The 20,522-nt window shown below is 35.3% G+C and overlaps 1 protein-coding gene across 2 annotated transcripts in view; it reads left to right on the forward strand.

Moving 5' to 3' along the window:
- Window positions 1-17,364, forward strand: part of lima1a (LIM domain and actin binding 1a) — a 38,713-nt gene extending 21,349 nt beyond the window's left edge. Inside the window, exons 1-8 of one of the 2 annotated variants that reach the window (XM_073938708.1) lie at window positions 1,952-2,051; window positions 5,755-5,818; window positions 6,122-6,228; window positions 9,018-9,095; window positions 11,125-11,170; window positions 11,683-11,726; window positions 12,639-12,772; window positions 15,829-17,357. In XM_073938708.1, the coding sequence (XP_073794809.1) occupies window positions 5,800-5,818; window positions 6,122-6,228; window positions 9,018-9,095; window positions 11,125-11,170; window positions 11,683-11,726; window positions 12,639-12,772; window positions 15,829-16,756 (1,356 nt within the window). In that variant the 5' untranslated portion in view covers window positions 1,952-2,051; window positions 5,755-5,799 and the 3' untranslated portion in view covers window positions 16,757-17,357. 2 annotated transcript variants of the gene reach the window in all.
- Window positions 17,365-20,522: the final 3,158 nt, after the last annotated feature.

Here is a 20,522-nt window from a genome sequence, read left to right on the forward strand (position 1 = left end):
TGCATTTTGGGATGTTTAACTCTGCAGCTTAACAAAGTGACTTATTGACATTTTAGTAGTTTGAAATAATAGAATGGATAAGAAATAATATAGAGAAATTAGTCTGTAAAATAATAGAAAATGTACTGGCAGTTTAGTACTGTTATATAACACCAACCCAGACAATATATTGCCTGGGGCGAATTATTATTATTATTATTATTGTTATTTATTTTTATTTTTTAGGGGGCTCAGCTCATTATAAGGTAAAAAAAAAAATATATATATATATATATATATATATATATATATATATATATATAAAGCCTACATTTAATAGAAATAATTTAATAGTAATACACCTAAAAATGTTTGTTTAAAATTGTATACTACTAGTATTCCACTGTATTAAATAGACAGACATAGCCATTTGAGTTCCGAATAAGCCAAATAGGCTCAACCCACCTGTTTACTGTAATAAAAACCACTTTCTATATTCAAGTGCATTTTTTTGTTTCCATGTATTAAATAAATAAACTGCAACTTTTCGAATTAAATGCAATAAGTAAACATATTTCACAATCTGAATGATAATAATAAATAAGAAGTATTTTTTTTTACTTTAGACAACACTTGATGTTTCTATCTCTGTCAGTGACTCAGTGACCGTTAAAACGAGTGGTTCTGTCACTGTGTTCAATGCTTTCTGTGCAAGACTGTATGGTAGTAAATGCCATACAAAAATGTAAATGTTTAATATTGGTAGTTCATTTTGAAATAAATAGCGAAATGTTCGTTAAGAGTTACATTTTTCGCTGGATGAAACAGCTGTAGTGATGAGGTGAACGCCGAGAAAACCAGACTGCTCCTCCGTGACATTAGGATACAGGTCATACAAGGTTATCTATATCAAAGAACTGCAAATAAGCAGATATTATAACAATTTATCACTAGATACAAACCTCGTTCTCTCGCTGTCCACCGCTGTGGTTTGCTGGTCAAATGAAAAACAAAAGACAGGTAGGAGCCGAATTCTGCCACCGTTTTCTTATCAAATTTAGGAGACTGAAGCAATAATTTAGTGTACAGTTTATGAGATAATCGCAGAAGTTTTAGGGGGGCTGAGTAGAAATAAAGGGAGGCTACAGCCCCCTATTTTACCCCCTAAAATAGGCCTAGCAACGCCCATGCATTAAACTATTAAAAATGTTAATAAGTAATTTTTTTTCAAGCTTAAAAGTTGTTGGAAGAAAGATCAAGCTCCCAAAATACAATTCAAAAGCATAAATAAACCCAAAAAATAATAATAATAATAAAATGAAGCATAAATCACAAAATACAGAAAACTGCTAGTTGACAGATTTTTTTACAGCAAAATACCTCTAAAATATTGATTCAATACTTCATGGCAAAAATTGCCATTTAAAAATCAGTTAAACAGCATTTGGGAAAGATTAAGAAAAATAATTAAAATTTTAAAGGAGTGCTCATCATTGTGACTCTGCTGTATATCATACAGCACAATGGATATATTTCATCTTTTGTCACAGATTTGATTCTGTGATAACATAAGGACACTCCATTTTTTTTTTTTTTTTTTTTTTTTTTTAGCCAGCTCGTGGCTCAGATGTTCCCCTCTTTTGTGCTTTTTGGATTAATAGAGGATCTTTTGTCTGGGTCGATGCCCCCTATGGCTGCGCTGCCTTTGCCTTCATTTATTTCCCGCTCCCCGGGTGTCAGCCAGCACACCAGCATGGAGACGCTGTACTGATGCCTGGCCGGCTGGTTTCCCCCCTCCCCAAAACAGCCCTGCTGATGGCTAATCCATGATTGGGGGGTGGGCCGGTTTCAGCCCCCCTTGTTGGATTTGGAGAGGTTCAACCAGCTGCCTACCCCACCCCAGCCTCTCCGCCCTCCCCCTCCCCATCTCTCCCGCTGCTGCCAGCAAAACACTGGCATGCTCAGCGTCTCTAATCTGCACTGCCGGGCTTTAGGCAGACAGTCTGGGCTCGCTAAATCTCCAGGAATCACTGCACACAACGCTCACCTTTGCCTGTCTGATTTTGAAATAGGTAAGACACGCGGCTTTCAGATCCATGCTGATGTTGTTACATGTGGGAAGTCGGTGGGATGATGATGTCAGTTTTAGTTCCTGCCGTGCTGCTTTCCTGAGAACAATGGATACAGCAGACTTTTTGGAGGATGTGTTTGCTTGTGTTGCAGGACAGTATGTGCTGGGCACTTCTGGAAAAGTAAATGCTTGTGATGCTTTTTGAAACGTTGGTCATTATCTGAAACAAAAGGGAAGGCGTGAGGAGTGTTACTGCAATGAACAAAACTAAATCACTTCAGTTTACCAGCTTATTGTACTATATTACATGTTTAAATGACACAAAGGGAACTTTACAAGGAGTCTGTGACGATGGTGGCTGTTTTAATTAATCATCTACTGGAAACGTTTTTTCAATCAAGCATCATTTTTTAATGATTATTTCATCCTAAACTGTTTCCAATAATTGGCACGGCACTAATCTGTTGGTTTGAAGAGAACGCTTCACCAAAAAAATGCAAATTCTGTGATTAATTCATTCAGTTCCTTTCTTCTGTTAAACCCAAAAGAAGATATTTAAAAAAATGTTGGAAACTGCTAGCCTGGAAGTCAATTCCATAGCAAGCTCAATGCAAAACTGTTTGCAACATTCTTCAAAATATCTTCTTTTGTGTTCAACAAAAGCTGATAAACAATAAAATTGTGTTGAATTATCCTTTAATGTTGGTGTTGTCCACTAGTTTGCTCTGGTCTCCATGCGTCTCAGTCTTTCGGTGTAGAATTGCAGTAGAGCGTGTGTGTGTGTGTGTGCGTGTGTGCGTGCGTGTGTGCGTGTGTGCGTGTGTGCGTGTGTGCGTGTGTGTGTGTGTGTGTGTGTGTGTGTGTGTGTGTGTGTGTGTGTTTGTTGTGGCAGTAAAGCCAGACGCTGGTGTCTGTCCACGGCTCTCTCAGAGCTCATTAGAGGATTATTGATGCCAGTGGAGGAGCTGGTCATCCAGAGCAGGAGACACGTTTAAACGCTGCTGTCATGGCTTTAAATGTCTCATGTCACCTTTAGTAATTAGTGGCGTTTGCTAAAGTAAGTATCGTTATTACTTCAGCTCATACTAGGGGTAGGGGATTTGAACAAACCCCTTACTCAGAGTGTAAGTGCAGTGCAACTTATCCTGCCCTGTAAAAGGATATGAAAATATGTGATGCTGAGATGTTTTTAAAAACAGGATGATCATAGCAACAGGGCCCTATCAAATTTGCTTCACTTTTAGGGCTGCGTTTCAACAGTGAAAATAAATGTTCGTATTTAAACTCGGATCACTCGGATAATCAGATTTGAAATCACAAAATGTACTTCATTTAACAACAAATTATTAGGACTTTAATAAAAGCTACATTTTTAGCAACCCTATAAAATCTACTGTATTTTTATCTAGAATTAAAACTTGTGCAGTATTTTTTAATGTATTTATTTGTTTAGGAAGTGCTTTTTACTGTACAATGGTAACGATTTACTATGTTTTCACTAATAGTAATATATTTCATTTAAATTCTATTACATTTTTTTTTCCAAGTCAAACCAAACTTTCATTTTGTTGGGATGTCATGAGGATGCTTGGGTTTCTGTGTGCAAGATTTTTTTTATCCACATGAACATCTTGTCATCTCACTTAATGAGAAGAGATGTAACAACTCCAGCATTCATTAACCAGGAGATGCACAAAAAACTCTTAAGAAGCCTCATAGCAACACAATAGGCAGGCTTCCATCTAAACATAATGCAAATTCTCTCAACATTTGCAATAAATATCCCCAATGGAAATTAGGTGTGTTTCCATCAAGTTGTTAGAGAGGCTGACTGTAGTATTGGTAACCTACTGTAATAACAGGGGTGGATTTAACCAATAAGGGAGGTAAGCGGCTGCTTAGGGCCTCAGGAAATATGGGGGGCCACAATAAATATCTATATATATAAAACACTGTTTTCTACCATATTTTGTATGTTGAGAGTTAAACGCATACAATTTTAATATAATTAAATATTATTTAGTATACACAAATATAATGTTATGCAATAATAATAATAATAATAATAATAATAATATTACAAAATAAAATCATGGAACAGTCCACAGTCAAATTTATTAACAATATATTTAATATTTTTAGTTGTAAATTAATAATAATAAAAAAAAACTAATCATTTAAAATGTAGAGATTGCATTAATTTAAATTGTCGAAAAAAGATAGAGTGATATATATTAAAAACAGCAAATAAAAAATAAAAAATAAAAGTAGAAACAATGCATTTCAGGACTTGGGCCCCATGGCTGGAATTGTTTGGGGCCCCAAAATCACTAAACGTGCCCCTGCCTAGTAACCAACAGTAAATAAGGTGAGCATAAAAGAGACAGCTGATTGGTTATGTTGGTATATAATGTTCGCTACATCAGAGTTTTTTCAGCAAATGCATTTCCATATACCCACACAAGTCAAAAATCATCAAGATACCATGAAAAAAAGTATATATTTTTAAAAATTTGGCATTTCCATCACCTGTTTCTCATGTAATACTTAAAATTGCACAATAATAAAGGGTGATGAAAGCCTATAGCGATAGTCAAACACTGTCCAACTTAAGCAACTCCCAATAACTGTAACCCTGGCAAACCACATTAGCAACATACTAAACACTACTTAGAAAACTTAACTTAAGCAACTGCACAGCAACACAGTGGGAAAAATCGAATGCCTTAGCAGCTACTTGGAACACCTCAAAACCATAGCATTGTTTTTGGGGATTTGCACACACAATATTGCTAATAACATTTGATATTTAATTAAAAACCAGGGTATCTGCGGGGTCTTAAAGTGTCTTTAATATCAAAAGCTTAATTTAAGGCCTTGAATGGTCTTTAATCTACTGAAATATTGTGTTGCAGGACTTAAATCCCTTTTAAGAGGTCTTAATTTTCCTCTTTATAAGTGTTAATGGCCAGATTGGGCAGCTATACATGACAATCACCAACAATCCGAATCTCAATCTCCTTTTTTTATTGAAAAATATCAATTAAAATATTGTGTTGCAGGTCTTAAATCCCTTTTAAGAGGTCTTAATTTTCCACTGTTCATGTATAGTTGCCCAATCTGGCCATTAACACTCATACAACCACCAACAATCTTAATCTCCTAATCTCAACCATGATGTTTTAATTACTTTTCTTACAGTAACATTTGTTTAAACGTTCTTCGTTTATTTACTGCTGAGGATACTGACCTGATCTATATTTTTTATTATTAAATTCGTATTATTGTATAAATAAATGTAAATCATAAATTTTTTTTTATAAAGTGAAAGGATTTTCTAACTGGAATATTCGAAACAAATCCTTAGCATTTAGCCCTGTATAAGTCTAAAATTTCATTCATAATGATCTTAGAGACCTAAATTTTATTTGGTGAAACCTGCAGAAACCCTGATAAACATTTAGGTGTGTGTGTACATAGTTTGTCTGTTTGCTATGAATAACTGATTTAAATATGTAAAAACTTCACGGACAGAACAGCAAGAGTATAGAATCAAATCTTCTTTGGTTCTGATGTTATGCTGAACATGATATGAAACATGGCATGTTTGTCATCGAATCATCTGAAAAGCATCACATTGAGCATTGACTTTATGGACTTTTAAGGTGTTTGCTTTTCATTAACACACATCTCTTTTTCTTTAGGTGTCCAGAGAGCCTGGGACAACAGGAGACAGTGGATCTGACAATATGGAGCCAGGAACTAAAGGTAGAAAATCAAACGCAACACTAAACACGCCTAATAGTTTAAATGTATATGTTTTTAGTTGCGTGAACTCTTTCCAACACCTCTTCAACTTCCTGCATCCTTTCCACAACACTACAAATCAGCTTACTGGACAAAATGCTGATGGCAGATCTGTGGAAAATCTGTTTCCCTTTTCCTATTTGACCTTGTGGCTCTTATTTTCTGTGGCGTGTGTACTTGTTTTTTTTGTTTTTTTCTTCATTGCATCCGTATTTATTATCCTAGACCACACTGATTGATTGACTCTCCTTCCGTTATTCGCAGAAAGTCTGGAGTGTGGGGTAAAAATGCTGGATTCAACCCCTCTCAGGGACAGGATGGCCATGTACCAGGCAGCTGTGACTAAGCTTGATTTCCCATCCTCCCCCAATGTAAGTGATACCGCACCACTTCCACTATACAAACCCTCCCACGTTTACTGTCACGCCTTTATGATTTCATCAGATGCACTATATCTGCTTGCTTGACACTACTTGAGGATTGTTTCGATATGAAGCTTGGTTAAAAGAATTAAGTTTTTTATGACATTGGTGCCAATATGATCCCTTTACGAAAAAATAGGCCCAACACAAAAAACAATGTTCATTGTAGAAAATGCTAAGAAATTAAGTTAACTTATTTGTTTTTACAAATTTAAGTGGATTGAACATAAAACAATTAAGTTGTCCCAAAAAACTCACAACAAACATCATTTTGAGTGTTGAGTAGCATTAAAATTTGCAGGGGTGTAGATTTAGTATGGACGTATCCCCACCAATATCTGCCAACTATTAAAATGTCCTCACCGATAAATTATTTCACTTTAAAAAACTTACAAAAAAAAAATTGCCCTGTCTATATCAACCTCGACATGCAGAAAGGGTTAAATCACACTCTCTGCTCGAGTCGCACTGCCCCCCAAACACATATGGACATTGTGATTGGCTGTGCTTTTTCCTGCTGTCATGTGAGAGGCTGTAGCTGCTTTGAGATGCAAGCAGCGAGTGACAAAACTGTGCAGGTGAATTTCCCGTGCAAGAATAAGGTCTGTGAGGTGTGTGACACGCAAGTGAGCATGGCTACAGCAAAAAAACAAAAAAAAAAGGTGGACATAAGGAGCTTTTTCAACAAAAAATGTAAGTCGCATAAAGCTTAAGTTTGCTACTGAAGGAGTCGATTATGATAGTGCCGTTAATGCTCGTGTTTTTCCCCGCTTTAACGCACAGTCTATCGTTAAAGCAGATTGATATAGTCTGTGAATAACATACCCTGAAAACTAACAGCAGAATAAACAGCTACATGTAAAAGTATAGATCCCTGCCAGTTCTCTAATCTCTGAGTAGCATGTCCAATTTCGGTAGAAACAATTTGTCAGAGAAAATACAGCCTGTGCTCCATCGTTTATCAATACTGATATATGACACTTGTTTCATTTGCACTAATAGATGGAAGTCTTTATTAAAGTCTCTCTTTATCAGTTAATAAACATTATTTTAACATTACAGTTTAAATGCACATGGGACTGATAGTGTAAGTTTTACAGTTTTATAAATAATGAACATTTAGAATGAAGAAATATGAAATGCATATTTTTTTCAAAATACAAATGTATTATCTTTTATGATTGCTTTTTTTTTTTTTTTTTTTTTTTTTTTTAAGAAATCTGTTAAAACTTAATTTAAATTAAACACTGAAGCCTACAGGCAAATAACAGACTGGCCAGAACATTCAACTTTCCTCATTCAGAATTTGTCCATTTGAATAAAAAGAAATATTTAAACATAATAATTATCCAACTTTTGGTCTTTCAAACCACCCAACCCCCCTCTTGGCTACAGGCCTGACAATTTAATTTAATAGATTTTATGGAAAAAGGATTAATTAATAATATATTTTATTGGCAGTTAAATAATGAATAGCAATTATGTGTGTGTGTGTGTGTGTGTGTGTGTGTGTGTACGTGTGTGTTCACTCTTGAAAATGTGATGATAAATATACAAAGCCATACTTAAAGTATAAATAAAATAAAAATTACAAATCACTACAAATTCACATAACAAATTTTAAATTGTTACATAAAAAAAGTTGACATTTCTGTATGGAGTTTGCATGTTCTCCCAGTGGGTTTCCTCCAGGTGCTCCGCATTATAGGTGAATTGAAAAAACTAAATTGGCTGCAGTTTGTGTGTGTTTGTTTGTTTGTTTGTGTTTGTGTGTTTGTGTGTTTGTGTGTGTGTGTGTGTGTGTGTGTGTGTGTGTGTGTGTGTGTGTGAGAGAGAGTGTGAGTGTGTGTGGGTGTTTCCCAGTACTAGGTTGTGGCTGCTGCATAAAACATATGCCAGAATAGATGCCGGTTCATTCCGCTGTGGCAACCCCTGATGAACAAGCAATTAAGCCAAAGGAAAATGAATGAATGAATGACTGAATTCACAATAAAACCCAAGCTGGCTAACCGAACAGCAATTAGATGATATCTATTAAAAAAAACTACAAACTAGCTTCAGATTTGAGCAATTCTTTTGCATCAATATAACCATACAGTATGTGCCACCTTTGCTAAAAATGCCCTGACCAAACACGAGATTAATTAAATCGACAGTGCACAATACCCTTCACTAAATATTACATTTTAACACAACAGTAAAAGGCCTGATGCACTGTAAAAAAGCTGGCTTCCACACCATTTCTTCATGTTGTCCATACACAAATCGATTAAGCTAACTTACTTGTTTTTTACAAATTGAAAGAGTTGTTGATTCAGCTCATTTTAAATAAGCAGTTTGAACAAGCAGTAAACATACATTTGTTGAGTGTCTATAAATACAAGCTAGAGTTATATAATGGATTGCTGATTTAAAAGGTCACCTTGATTTCTTCATATCAATTAGTTTGACATCTCAGGCATTTAATTATTATTTTTATTTGTAGATCCTCATAGAATTATGTACATTTCCTGTTTTGCATTAACGTCTATAATCCATAGCTTTTTTTCAAGTTTGAAAGTTCTTATTATGATTACATGGGGATAAAAGCAACAAGCACTGCACTACAAAGATTTATACTTTAGAATTGGGGTTAGGAATGACTTCAGGATGGACAATTTCTGAGTGTTCCTGTTCCTTTAAGGGGGCGCACACTCACTGATCACCTTTTCTCCTTTTTGTGTTCCTGCCTCTGATAGAGTGAAGCAGCAGACAGTGAAGCCCGAGCTCACAGTGGAAAACAAAAGGAAAATGTGCCACCAGTGTCTGCTGATGTGGTAAGAACCGTCAGTGCTCACGACAACATGATATCATGACCCTATCTGTTTTCAATGACGTGATTTTTACTAAGGCTGCACGATATTCTTAAAACATACATTGCGACATTGAAATTTTACACGATTTTTATATTGCAATTATTCATAAGATTAGGTCAATAGCACGATTGGCAAAGAATATATAATTAATAAAGGAGTGCAACACAGGAATAAAATAATCAAATGTATAATAAAGCTGTATAGTGTTCATTGTATAAATAAATACAATTAGTCATTGTCTACAAAGTCTAAATGCTTTAAACTCATTTTAAAAGTTTACACAGGCCTAAAACACACAAGTAATGAATTGATTTGAACTTTATTGTGGTTAAACTGAAATGACTCGTGTGTTTGGAACTGTTATACCTAGTCAACTATAATCCAGACTCCACATTACATGATATAATGTCATGTGTCGATGTCGATGCTAAAATTATATATTGTGCAGCCCTAATTTTTACACGGATGTATTTATTGAAACCTATTCGTGATTAATGGAAGAGTATTTTGATGATAAAACATTTTAATAGAATATACATCTATATTTTTTATGATATTAGAGAACATTTTACTACAGGAAATATTTGAAGGGAATTGTTTAAAAACGTGTCTTCTGAGAGGTTTTAGACTATCAAATTGAAACAACTTGTATGACTTATTATGAAAGTAGTTTTTATTACACTGTAAAACCCAAAACGTTAAGATAACTCAAACCATTTGAGGAAACCAATTGCAACAAACCATTTAAGTTCAAAAACGAATCCTAATGAGTACTCTGAACTTAATACATTTGAGGAAACAAAGCTATTTGAGCAAAGTAAAACCCAATAAATAAAGAACTCAAACCAACTAAGTACTGTAAAACCCAATGAGTTAAGGCAACTCAAACCATTTGAGAAAACCGCTTGCAACATACACTGTAAAAAGTGATTAGTTACTTAAAGCGAGTAAACCAATTGCTTTAAAAGCAACAAGTTGACTTTACAAAAATAATGCAAGTATGTAAACCCATTATAACTTTGAACTGTTAAGTTGACTTGATTTTTATAATTATGCTTATTGTACTCGCTTTGAAAAAGAAGTAAATTAATCACCTTTTCCAATATACCTTTATTATATTAGTTTTCCCCCTGGTTTTCTGCATATCAAAATGACATACAGTAAAATAAATCTGATCTTTCTAGTTTGTCTTCTAAATTCCATACAGGCTATTGTAAATTTCATAGAAATCATGAAGCACCAAGTATGTAATTATTTTAACAATTACAGTAATTTGAAAACAGATGGGCTAAAATAGTCTGACACTGTAAACAGGGATTAGTTGATTTTTTTTTTTTTTTTTAAGAAAGTGAGTAAAATTAGCATAATTATAAAAATCAAGTCAACATAATAGTTCCAAGTTACAATGGGTTTTCTTAGATTATTTTTGTAAATTCAACTTGTTCCTTTTAAGGCAATTGGATTACTCGCTTTAAGTAACTAATTACTTTTCACATTGTACTGTTTGAGGTAAAAACTAATCTATATGAGTACTGTGAACTTACTCCAATTAAGCTGAAGTAATAAGGTATTTAATGAACTCATTACCTTCAACACTGAGTTCAAAACTCTTTTCAAATGAGTAGAATTAACTTTGTCAATTTTGAGTTAACTACACTCATTTCATTCGAGAAAACAAAAATAAACAAATAAATACCTAAATAAAGACATGATTTTTGGTCCTATTGAGTCCATAAACCATTTCTGTCTACATCCTTTTTCATTAAACAACTCTTTTACTTTCAACCTTACTCTAATTTTTTTTCACCCACTATCATGAAGCAATCAATTCCCAAGAATAAAATGCAATTCTTATTTTCATTTTTGGTGAATGTCCAGTATCAAATTATAAAATCAAAAATCTTGCAAATGCGGATTCATGTTAACACAGAAACCCATTGCATAGATTTCTTTAAGTAGTCAAGTTTCACTGTTCTCTTTATATCTGCAGTGCCCCGAATCCAACACTATCAAAAGTCCTGCTCCAGACAGGAATGGTGAGTTTCTGCTTTTTTTTTTCATTCGTTTATAACCTGTTTTAACACATTTTAATCAGCTCTTATCTGTTTTTAATCACTGTTATTATTTGTTTTTATTATCTTAAACACTTGTCTTTTTTATTCTTGTTTATGTAAAGCACTTTGAATTGCCACTGTGTATGAAATAGTCTATATAAATAAACTTGCCTTGCCTTTTTACAATTCAAGACTTGTTATTATTAAGCCTTTTACTAGCATTGTAACTGCCCGGTATAGTTTGTGCATAGATTATCATCGAAACAAACAAAAAAAAAACAACTCAAAATTAGATTGGTGTCAGGAACATAATATAACAAAAACAATTGGTAAAATCCTAAAGTGCAAGTTAAGCTAGGATCCAGTTATATTTTAAGCACTGTAAAATACAGTGAGAACTGGTTTAGCTTCATTTTATGACTGAACTGTTGGTTATTTTGTATGGCAGCGCCCTCTAGAGGTTATTTTACCAAAAATCTGTTTTCCATTTACAGGTTCTGTTTTAAGTCCTGAGCAAAACCAGCCTAAATTGGTTAAGGTGAGTATTATTTTTAACATGTGTATTTTAAATTAGGGTTTCCACTTTAAGCCAAATACCTGAAGTTCTCTGGCTTTTCCCCTGACTTTCAGTGACCAAAAAGCAAAATTTCCATCACAACTAATTTACAGAAAAGAAAGGCCTTTTTAATGCTTTCATGTTAAAATTGTTTGAGCTTGAACATAATTTTTCATGACTTTAATAAGCCAATATGAGAACAATAATGGGTCATTTACTTCATATATTGAAAATAAATATTTGAAGTGATCATATTGAAGACAAAGCTCTTAAAATGTATATTATCCTGGCATGTTTTCCCTTTATTAACTGGAATAGCCTGGTGACTGCATCTAACTTAAGTGATTGCCAGTTTATGCACATGAAATAAATAAAATGGAGCATAAAAATCACTTTATATATATATATATAAACACACACACACACACACACACACACACACACACACACACACACACACACACAGACAGACAGACAGACAGACAGACAGACAGACAGACAGACAGACAGACATATAGATAGATAGATAGATAGATAGATAGATAGATAGATAAATGAAAAACAATAAATCCCTGATATTCCATGACTTTTAATGACTGAAATAGACCTTATTAAAATTTCACAATATTCCAGAAATCTTATATTATATAAATCTGATATAAATCTTAATCTTATATTTTTTATAAAGAGTGCAAAGTTTATAGTAAAGTTTAAAGTATATGAAGTTTAGATGCAAAAACTTAAAAGCAATTTGATATTTTCTTCTAAAATTAGTATTTTTTAGACTCTTCAGTGATGTTACTTCTTTATTGACGAATAAGTTCTTTTCATTGCCTTAGTTCCAAGTGAAATAACTATTATTATGTGTTGTCGTTGTTTTTCTTTTACTTGTAGATGTTCCCTTTGCCTGTCCGTGAAACCTGCGTGACGTGCCTTAAGACTGTGTACCCACTAGAGAAACTTGTAGCGAATCAGCAGATTTACCACAACACCTGTTTCCGCTGTGCCTACTGCAACACTAAACTCAGGTGAGGGCAAGAGATTAAACAATGGCCACCAACCAGCTGGACCGGCAGAAGTAGACAAGACTAATGAGGGCGTCCCATTTGTTGGTTTATAAATAACCTCAAAAGTTTGAATAATTTTGTCTCTTCCCCTGTCCTGTTGCATTAATTCATATTAGTTTTACATTCTTTTTTTATATGTATTTCAATTTCTAATCTTTTCTAATCAGTTTCTAATCTTACTAGGTCATGAAAAAACATGAAAGGGAGAAAAGCACGTTTTAAATCCTTTAGAATTTAATTAAATAATAAATTAAATAATTTGCCACTTTTGCTAAAAAAATTTTGTTAGTTGTCTAATTTTACTGGTAAACTATTTTTGTTTATCAATATACTTCCAACATAAAAACACAATCTTCTGAAATGACACTATAATACTTTAAATATTACACACACATTATGTAACCCTTGATTGTCCTTTAAGGACATGCCACAAAGGTGCATTATTATATTATTAAAGCCTCAATATTTCATTATAATTTATGTTCATTATAACCAAAATAGTTTCACGGCAATGGTCTTAGTCAAAAATGTCCATTAAAACGGTAATATTTAATTTTAAAGTAATTTAATGTAAAAACAATATACATTCTTTGTCATTGAGATTTTGTTTTGTTTAGCAAAGTAAGGTAACTTAACGTTGTGTTCATTCGCTGTTTTAGTTTAATAATAGGCTATTAAATTATTTTGTGGTGGAGGGAGGAAAGTCAAGTATGGTTTAAAGCACAGACATGAAAAAAAGGATGTTGTAAAGTTAACTGCCTAAACATTTTAGGACTCAAAACCGCACTTTTTGTCGTGAACTTAGTGATAGCAACTTGTGTAGGCCTAGCACGAATCTAAGTTACTTGTATTTACGGACTTGTTGTGTTTATGTGATGACTTACGGATACGGAGTTCAGAGCTGTTTATCACTAGAAGTTTTAATATCCAGGGGTGGTCTGCTGAAGCTGCTCCTGGTAGTTTTTAAATGCGGAATTACTCCGCTAGCAAAGTGCTTCACTTTACCGTTACTGTACTTCCGCCGATTTTGAACATTTTCGCGCGCCTCAATGGTGGCGCGTCAGATGTATCATAATAACATGACCAGCATTAAAATAATCGATATATTTACTTCATTCACGGTTTGACTTTGGTTACAGACGATGTTTACCAGTATTTTAACTGCTGGCGCGAGAATCAAACACAGTTGACTGTAGCAGCTTCAGTTTTAAACTCACTGTGTGAACTTCGCCAGTTAAAACATTTGCAGAAGTTCTAATGGTTTGCTCTACAACTACTACAAACAGCACTACAACCTTAATAGTTTGTAAATGTAACATTCCGGCGATTCTCATTTTATATTATATTATTTTTCACTATAGATCAGGGCTGCCCAAACTTTTTCTTATGAAGGGGCAAAAACTAAACTTGATTGAGGGTGGTGGGCCAGAGATAATGTACAATGTGTCAATGCAATTTCCTAATTTATTAATATAATTCATTATATAATTTATTTAATACTATAGTTACATTTTAAATACTTTAATTACTTTAATTAATACATTTTTGCACATTTTATAATGAACATATTGCAATAAAAACATGAACAATCCCGTTTATAACACTAAAAAATAGACTTTGATTCGCTTGCTGCCTTCAGTAATGTCTACAATCCATCAAGTCACTATTTATTCATTTATTTTTCAAATCTGATTTTCATTCACAAGGTTTAATTAAAACTTTTAATGTCAGTTTGCTTTCTTGTTGCTCCAAAACAAATGTTAAATTAGAAATCACAATCTCTCCTAAAATCATTCCCACAAAAATTCCCCATCGTTCTCCTCTTCTCAGATGGTATGGAGGGCCAAATCAAAGGTTACCGTGGGCCAACTTTGAAGTTTAGGCATCCCTTGATATAGCTGAATGAATGACAAATGCTAGTGCATACCTTGCAGTATTTTCCTTTCTTGTCATAACTGAGTAAACGGATACAGTGCTACAGCTTATGTTTTTAGCTAGAACCACCTTGCTTCCCTAAAAGTAACAAAAAGTTTTTTTTTTATTCGTCTTTGGATGATTGCACAAATTATAGATCTTTTAGATGTAATTTGAGACCTAAATACAACCCAGAAGCGAAAAGCTAAAGGAGGCTATCAACACATTTTAATGGCTTCTTGACTACAATACAGTGTTTATTCATAAAGATTTTCACCATACGTTTGAGGAGGCCTGAGAGCAATTATAAACCAGTCTGCATAATCTAGTGGTTGGACCAGTTTAACTGTATGAAGTGATGATTTTTAATGTCTGAAAGCTTTTAGTCCCAAAAATATAGGTTAATCCTTAATTCAAAAAGGTATTACATATGTATTTTAGACAAATTTGTGTTGTAACCACAGATACAAACATTCAAAAAGCCCAATGGGGATGATGAAGTGAAGTTTCATAAACTAATTTCGAGAGGAGCACGTGATATGATTGTGCACCGCTGGTCACTCATCCGTAATCAGTAATAATCCAATCAGAATGATCCTAGCTTAGTATAAATGGATCACTTTCTCCTCATTGCCTCATCTCCTCATCTTCATTTTGGAAGAATCCCCCCTTCCACCCCATCTCCTCCTTTTTCTCCCCTTCTAAAGCGGGAGCGATCGAGACCTACCTGATCTCGGTTCTCCTGATATGCTTCTAGACCGGGCGGGAGCCCTGGGGGTTAAATATCTCCGAGCTCAGGGTTCTCTCCCGGGACAGCATGCCAAACCTGCTATAAGTGCCAAGCATATCTAAGTGGGAACTCTTGAAAAGTGCTAAGTTTTGGAGCTGCACACAAAAACACAGCTTACCTGCATCACATGGTTAAAATGCCATTTCAAAATGTTTTTCGTCTTCTCTGCATTATGTTTGACAAAATAATAATAGTTTGGTCAGTACAATGGGTGCCATTCACGACAAGTCCAGGGTGCATGAATACTTCAAAATGCTTATCTTGCTTTGTTTCTTATCTCTCTTTTTATATTTTGCCTCCCTCTTTTGGACAGTTTGGTGAACTACGCCTCTTTGCACAACAACGTCTACTGCAAGCCACACTACTGCCAGCTGTTTAAAGCCAAGGGCAACTACGATGAGGGTTTCGGCCACCGACCCCATAAGGAGCTTTGGGAAGGACGCCCCGAAGGAGCTGACGACCAAGTAAAGCTTTCACCTCAAGAAACGAGCCTAACAGTGGAGGAGTCTCCATTGGTCAAGGTCAACGTGCTTGCGGCCACTTTAGAGACCCGGACCCAGGCCACGTCAGAGAGGGTGGAGAAGCCATTGGAAACGGGACGACTCAAGATCTCCTGGCCTCCGCAGTCTGAAGGGGATGAGAGTGCAACCCACACAGTAACTGATGGCAGTGGAATCAAACCCATTCGCCCTAAATGGCCTCCAGAGGGCGACACTGTATCAAGCAATGTGGACCTGGAATCTGATCTTCCAAAGCTTCGCAGGAGCGTCTCCCTTAAGGAGAGAAGCAAACCGTTTTGCATCTTCAACTCCGCACCCGTCGCTCAACCCAAGAGATGCCAAAGATCTTTGTCAAATGAGAAACCAGACTCCGAGGAGGAAATGTCACCCGTGTCTTCCACCACAGACACCACCATTTCTTCTGAGGACATGACTGAACACAATCAGTCGGAGGAGGAGGACCAGGATAAGACCAAGGAGGATGAACAGATGGAGCATGAGGAGAAAGTTGATGTGCAGGAGGAGGAACTGTCTTCTCTGAAATGCAGCACGCCGGATAACAGCCCGCCATTGTCACCTGAGAGCGAGTCTGGATTGGATCCCGAAGAGAACCAGGCTTCGCAAGATGTTGGATTTTGGGATGGAGAAGAAGCGGAGGAAGACACCGCTGATGTCACTGTGGAGGACTTGATTAAGAGGAACCGTCATTATGATGATGAGGATGATGAAGATGTGGTCTGAGTCATAGATTAGATGGACTTTAATTTTCTCAGAAGCACCAGCATACTTTCATGTAGTCTCTTCATTGTGGGTCTGTCATTTTCGTGCAATTCTTCATGTTTTCGGCTTTTACATGTGCCTATAAATGTTACTGAACTGAAAAAAAAAACAAGTAGTTTTCAGGTTATTGGGAAGGTTTCTCTAGTCTAGATGGTATGCTAGAGCTCTCGATTTCTTCATGTCTAGTTTTATGAAATTGTATTTCCTTTGGTACCTTGTTGTTTTCTATATTTTCTATATTAATAGACCAGGATATTTTATTCTGCTGCTGTTCGTTTTCTGAACACTTGCATTTCGAAATGATTAAAAAAGAAAATATGATGGGGCCAATTTTAATGTTAAGTTCAAACACCCATGTTTTGTTCGATTGACACTATTATAATGCACTTCAATGTACTTTAAATGTTAAAACACTCTCCCCGCTGTACCACATTGAATTGGCAACCTATGAATGTTTTAGAATTTTCCAATTGTATTATTTAACTGCATTTTAAATGTCTTTTATTATGGGACCAAATACCTTGGGAAAACTTTTGTTTCAAATAAATTTACTTCTACAAAATCTTGAGCTTTGTTTTACTAGCGTGATCCTACAACTAACCGTTTTCTAGATAAGCAAGCATATTTTAACCGCTGGATATCATAGTGTAAACCACTTCATTTTAAAGAGAAGTGTAAAATTATGAGATTAATATGTGATCACAGTTGTAGTTGAATTTACTATTAAAATAAGTCCCTCCAGGATTTAGCATGGACTGTCTATCCATCTATCTATCCGTCTATCAAACCATCCATCAATCTATATCTGTCTCTCTGTCTGTGTCTGTCTATCTGTCTGTCCGTCCATCCGTCCATCCATCCATCCATCCATCCATCCACCCACCCACCCACCTACCTACCTACCTACCTACCGGTCTATCTGTATCCATCCACCATCCAACTATCGATCTATCCATCGAATGAAAATGAGTGACTTTGTGACTATTTTTATAAAGTTGTATTGTATTTAATTCTTGTTATTGCTGTGTAAATGCACAAAAACTAAAAAAAAAAAAGTAAGTCTTAGATGGATTCACAAAAACCTTGAGGGACTTTAAAATTAATCAGTCAAAGTTGCAAAACAACATAAGCATGTCAGACAAATATGATCAAAACAATGCTATTTTTTTCTGTCCCGGTAAAGCACAGGTGTCAAACTCAATTCCAAAAGGGCCGCAGCTCTGCACAGTTTAGTTCCAACCCTAATTAAACACACCTGATCAAACTAATTGAGTCCTTCAGGCTTGTTTGAAACCTACAGGTAAGTGTGTTGGAGCAGGGTTGGAACTAAACTGTGCAGGGCTTCGGCCCTCCAGGAATTGAGTTTGACACCTCTGCGGTAAAGGTTTAGTTCATTCCAATTCTCACTAGTGGCGTATTACCTGCCTATTATTAAGATATTGGTTGTTTATTTGTACTTCTACATAGTCGGCATGATGTTATTCTACAACTCTAATCTCAAAACCTACACTGTATAAAATGCAGGGTTCCACAATTCATTCATGTTGTCCCGGGACAAATTAACTAAACATATTTAAGAGAACTGAACATAAAAAGATTACGTTTTCCCAATAAAATCTCAAGAATTGTGTTGTTTCAGATCAATTTAAATAAGTAGCTTGAACAAGTAGCAAAAATAATTTGAGTGCATTAACTTCTCTTAATCATTAATAAACTGCAAATTAGGAGTCTGAGGCACAGTTAGTAAATTACTATATATATTTATACAACATACAAGATCAGGGTTTCTGCACGTTTCAACTCAAATTTAAAACTTTTAAAGACCCTTTAAGACCCTTATGAATGAAATTGTAGACTCATACAGGGCTACTTCTGTAAATAGTTTTTGTATTAATGGAAGATCATGTAAAGGGATGTGTTGCTTTAGTTTTATTTCCCTGATTAGGGAACAGAATTTGCAGTAAAAAATGTCTAAGAGCTGTTGTAAATTCTCTCTCTTCACAATAAAAAACTTAAATATATTTAGAAAATAGTTTTGAGATGGATTATTGGTGATTGGGTGTTGCCTCGATATGGTAGCTTTACCTGGACATAGGAATATGAAGACCTATCTAAAATGATTTAAGACCCACAACGCAATATTTCAGTGAATTTAAAACTTTATAAGGCCTAAAATTTAGTTTTTTTAAATTTACTGCCATTTTAAGACCCCGCAGATCCCTCAGAGATGTTATTTAGAGTAACAACAGCTTGTATACAAAAATCTTGTCAAGCACGTTTACAACGAGAATCATTTGATGTTTGAAAAAGCCTTTTTTGCCATTGAATGCACAGCAATGGGATTAAATAGGTCAATGTTGTGCATAAGCAAAGAATTTGACAGTACAGTTTGTGTGGAAATAACCGTTTGTTTATTATTTACACATTAGCAAAAGAGTGCATGCTACAATTAGAGCAACATCTTCAACGCGAGTCTCTATTTCGTAAGACTGCGTGAACCCAAAAACGATCATCGCCCCATTTATGCGCCAAGCGACCAGCATTCCAGCAGAGGAATTCAGATGATCTTGGAGAGGATAAACCGCTTGGCTTTTTGCATAAGCTTAACTGATAGAGGTATTTGGTTTTGGCTTCCCTGCACTGTCAATTTATGTCTGGAACACAAGCAATTCTTTATGTTAAATGATCTGATCTGGAAAATTCATTTACAACCCCAAATGGAAGAGCTTTGGTAGACGGCGACGTCCATTCTCCTCTCTTTCAAGTGACTATTATTCACTGTGATTCTCATTCAACGCAATTTTACTTCAAAATGTCAGCAGAAAATAATTTGTGATAAGCATGCTGGGTGTTATAAACTACTGGGGATTTTTTAAATACATTAAATCAAAGAACATTATTCAATGAAGCACATCCTTTGAAAACCTTGCATCAAATACTGTATGTTCAGAATGGCACACCACTTTATAGTTCTGTAATATAAGCAATCTCATGGAAATCCGTAACTTTTTGATTTGGCTAATTCGTATGAAATCATGATCTCATTCTTACAATTTAATATGATTTACTTATGCCACAGTTATATCACACTGCAGCCCAAGACTGGTTACTCACTGAAGCTAAGCAGGGCTGAGCCTGGTCAGTACCTTGATGGTAACCACATGGGAAAACTACAGTAGGTTACTGTTGGAAGTGGTGTTAGTAAGGCCAGCAGGAGGTGCTCAACCGGTGGTCTATGTGAGTCCTAATGTCCCACTAAAGCTAAGGAGACACTTTACTGTCAGTGAGTGCCGTCTTTCAGATGAGGCATTAAACCAAGTTCCTGATTCTCTGTGGTCATTAAAAATCCCATGGCACTTTTTGTAAAGAGTAGGGATGTAACTCTGGCCAAATTTCCTCCATCAGCCCTTTCCGATCATGGCCTCCCAATCATCCCCACTGGCTCTATCGCAGTCTCTCCACTCCATCTACAGCTGGTGTGAGGTGAGCGCACTGGCGCAGTTGTTCTGTGGCTGTCGTGATGATGGTGTGGAGAGAGACCCCCTCCTTACTGATTATGCCCATTTACCATAAATTCTCTATATAAATACACATTATTTACTTAGTGTTCATACACAGTTTTACTATTAAAATTCCATGACTTTTCCATGACTTTCAAGTAAATTTTCATGACCTAATGTTTCATGCAATGTCTACATATGTGTGGTAAAAGAAAAAACAATGCATG

This window comes from Danio rerio, chromosome 23 (genome assembly GCF_049306965.1).
Source record: "Danio rerio strain Tuebingen ecotype United States chromosome 23, GRCz12tu, whole genome shotgun sequence".
Lineage (NCBI taxonomy): Eukaryota > Metazoa > Chordata > Actinopteri > Cypriniformes > Danionidae > Danio > Danio rerio.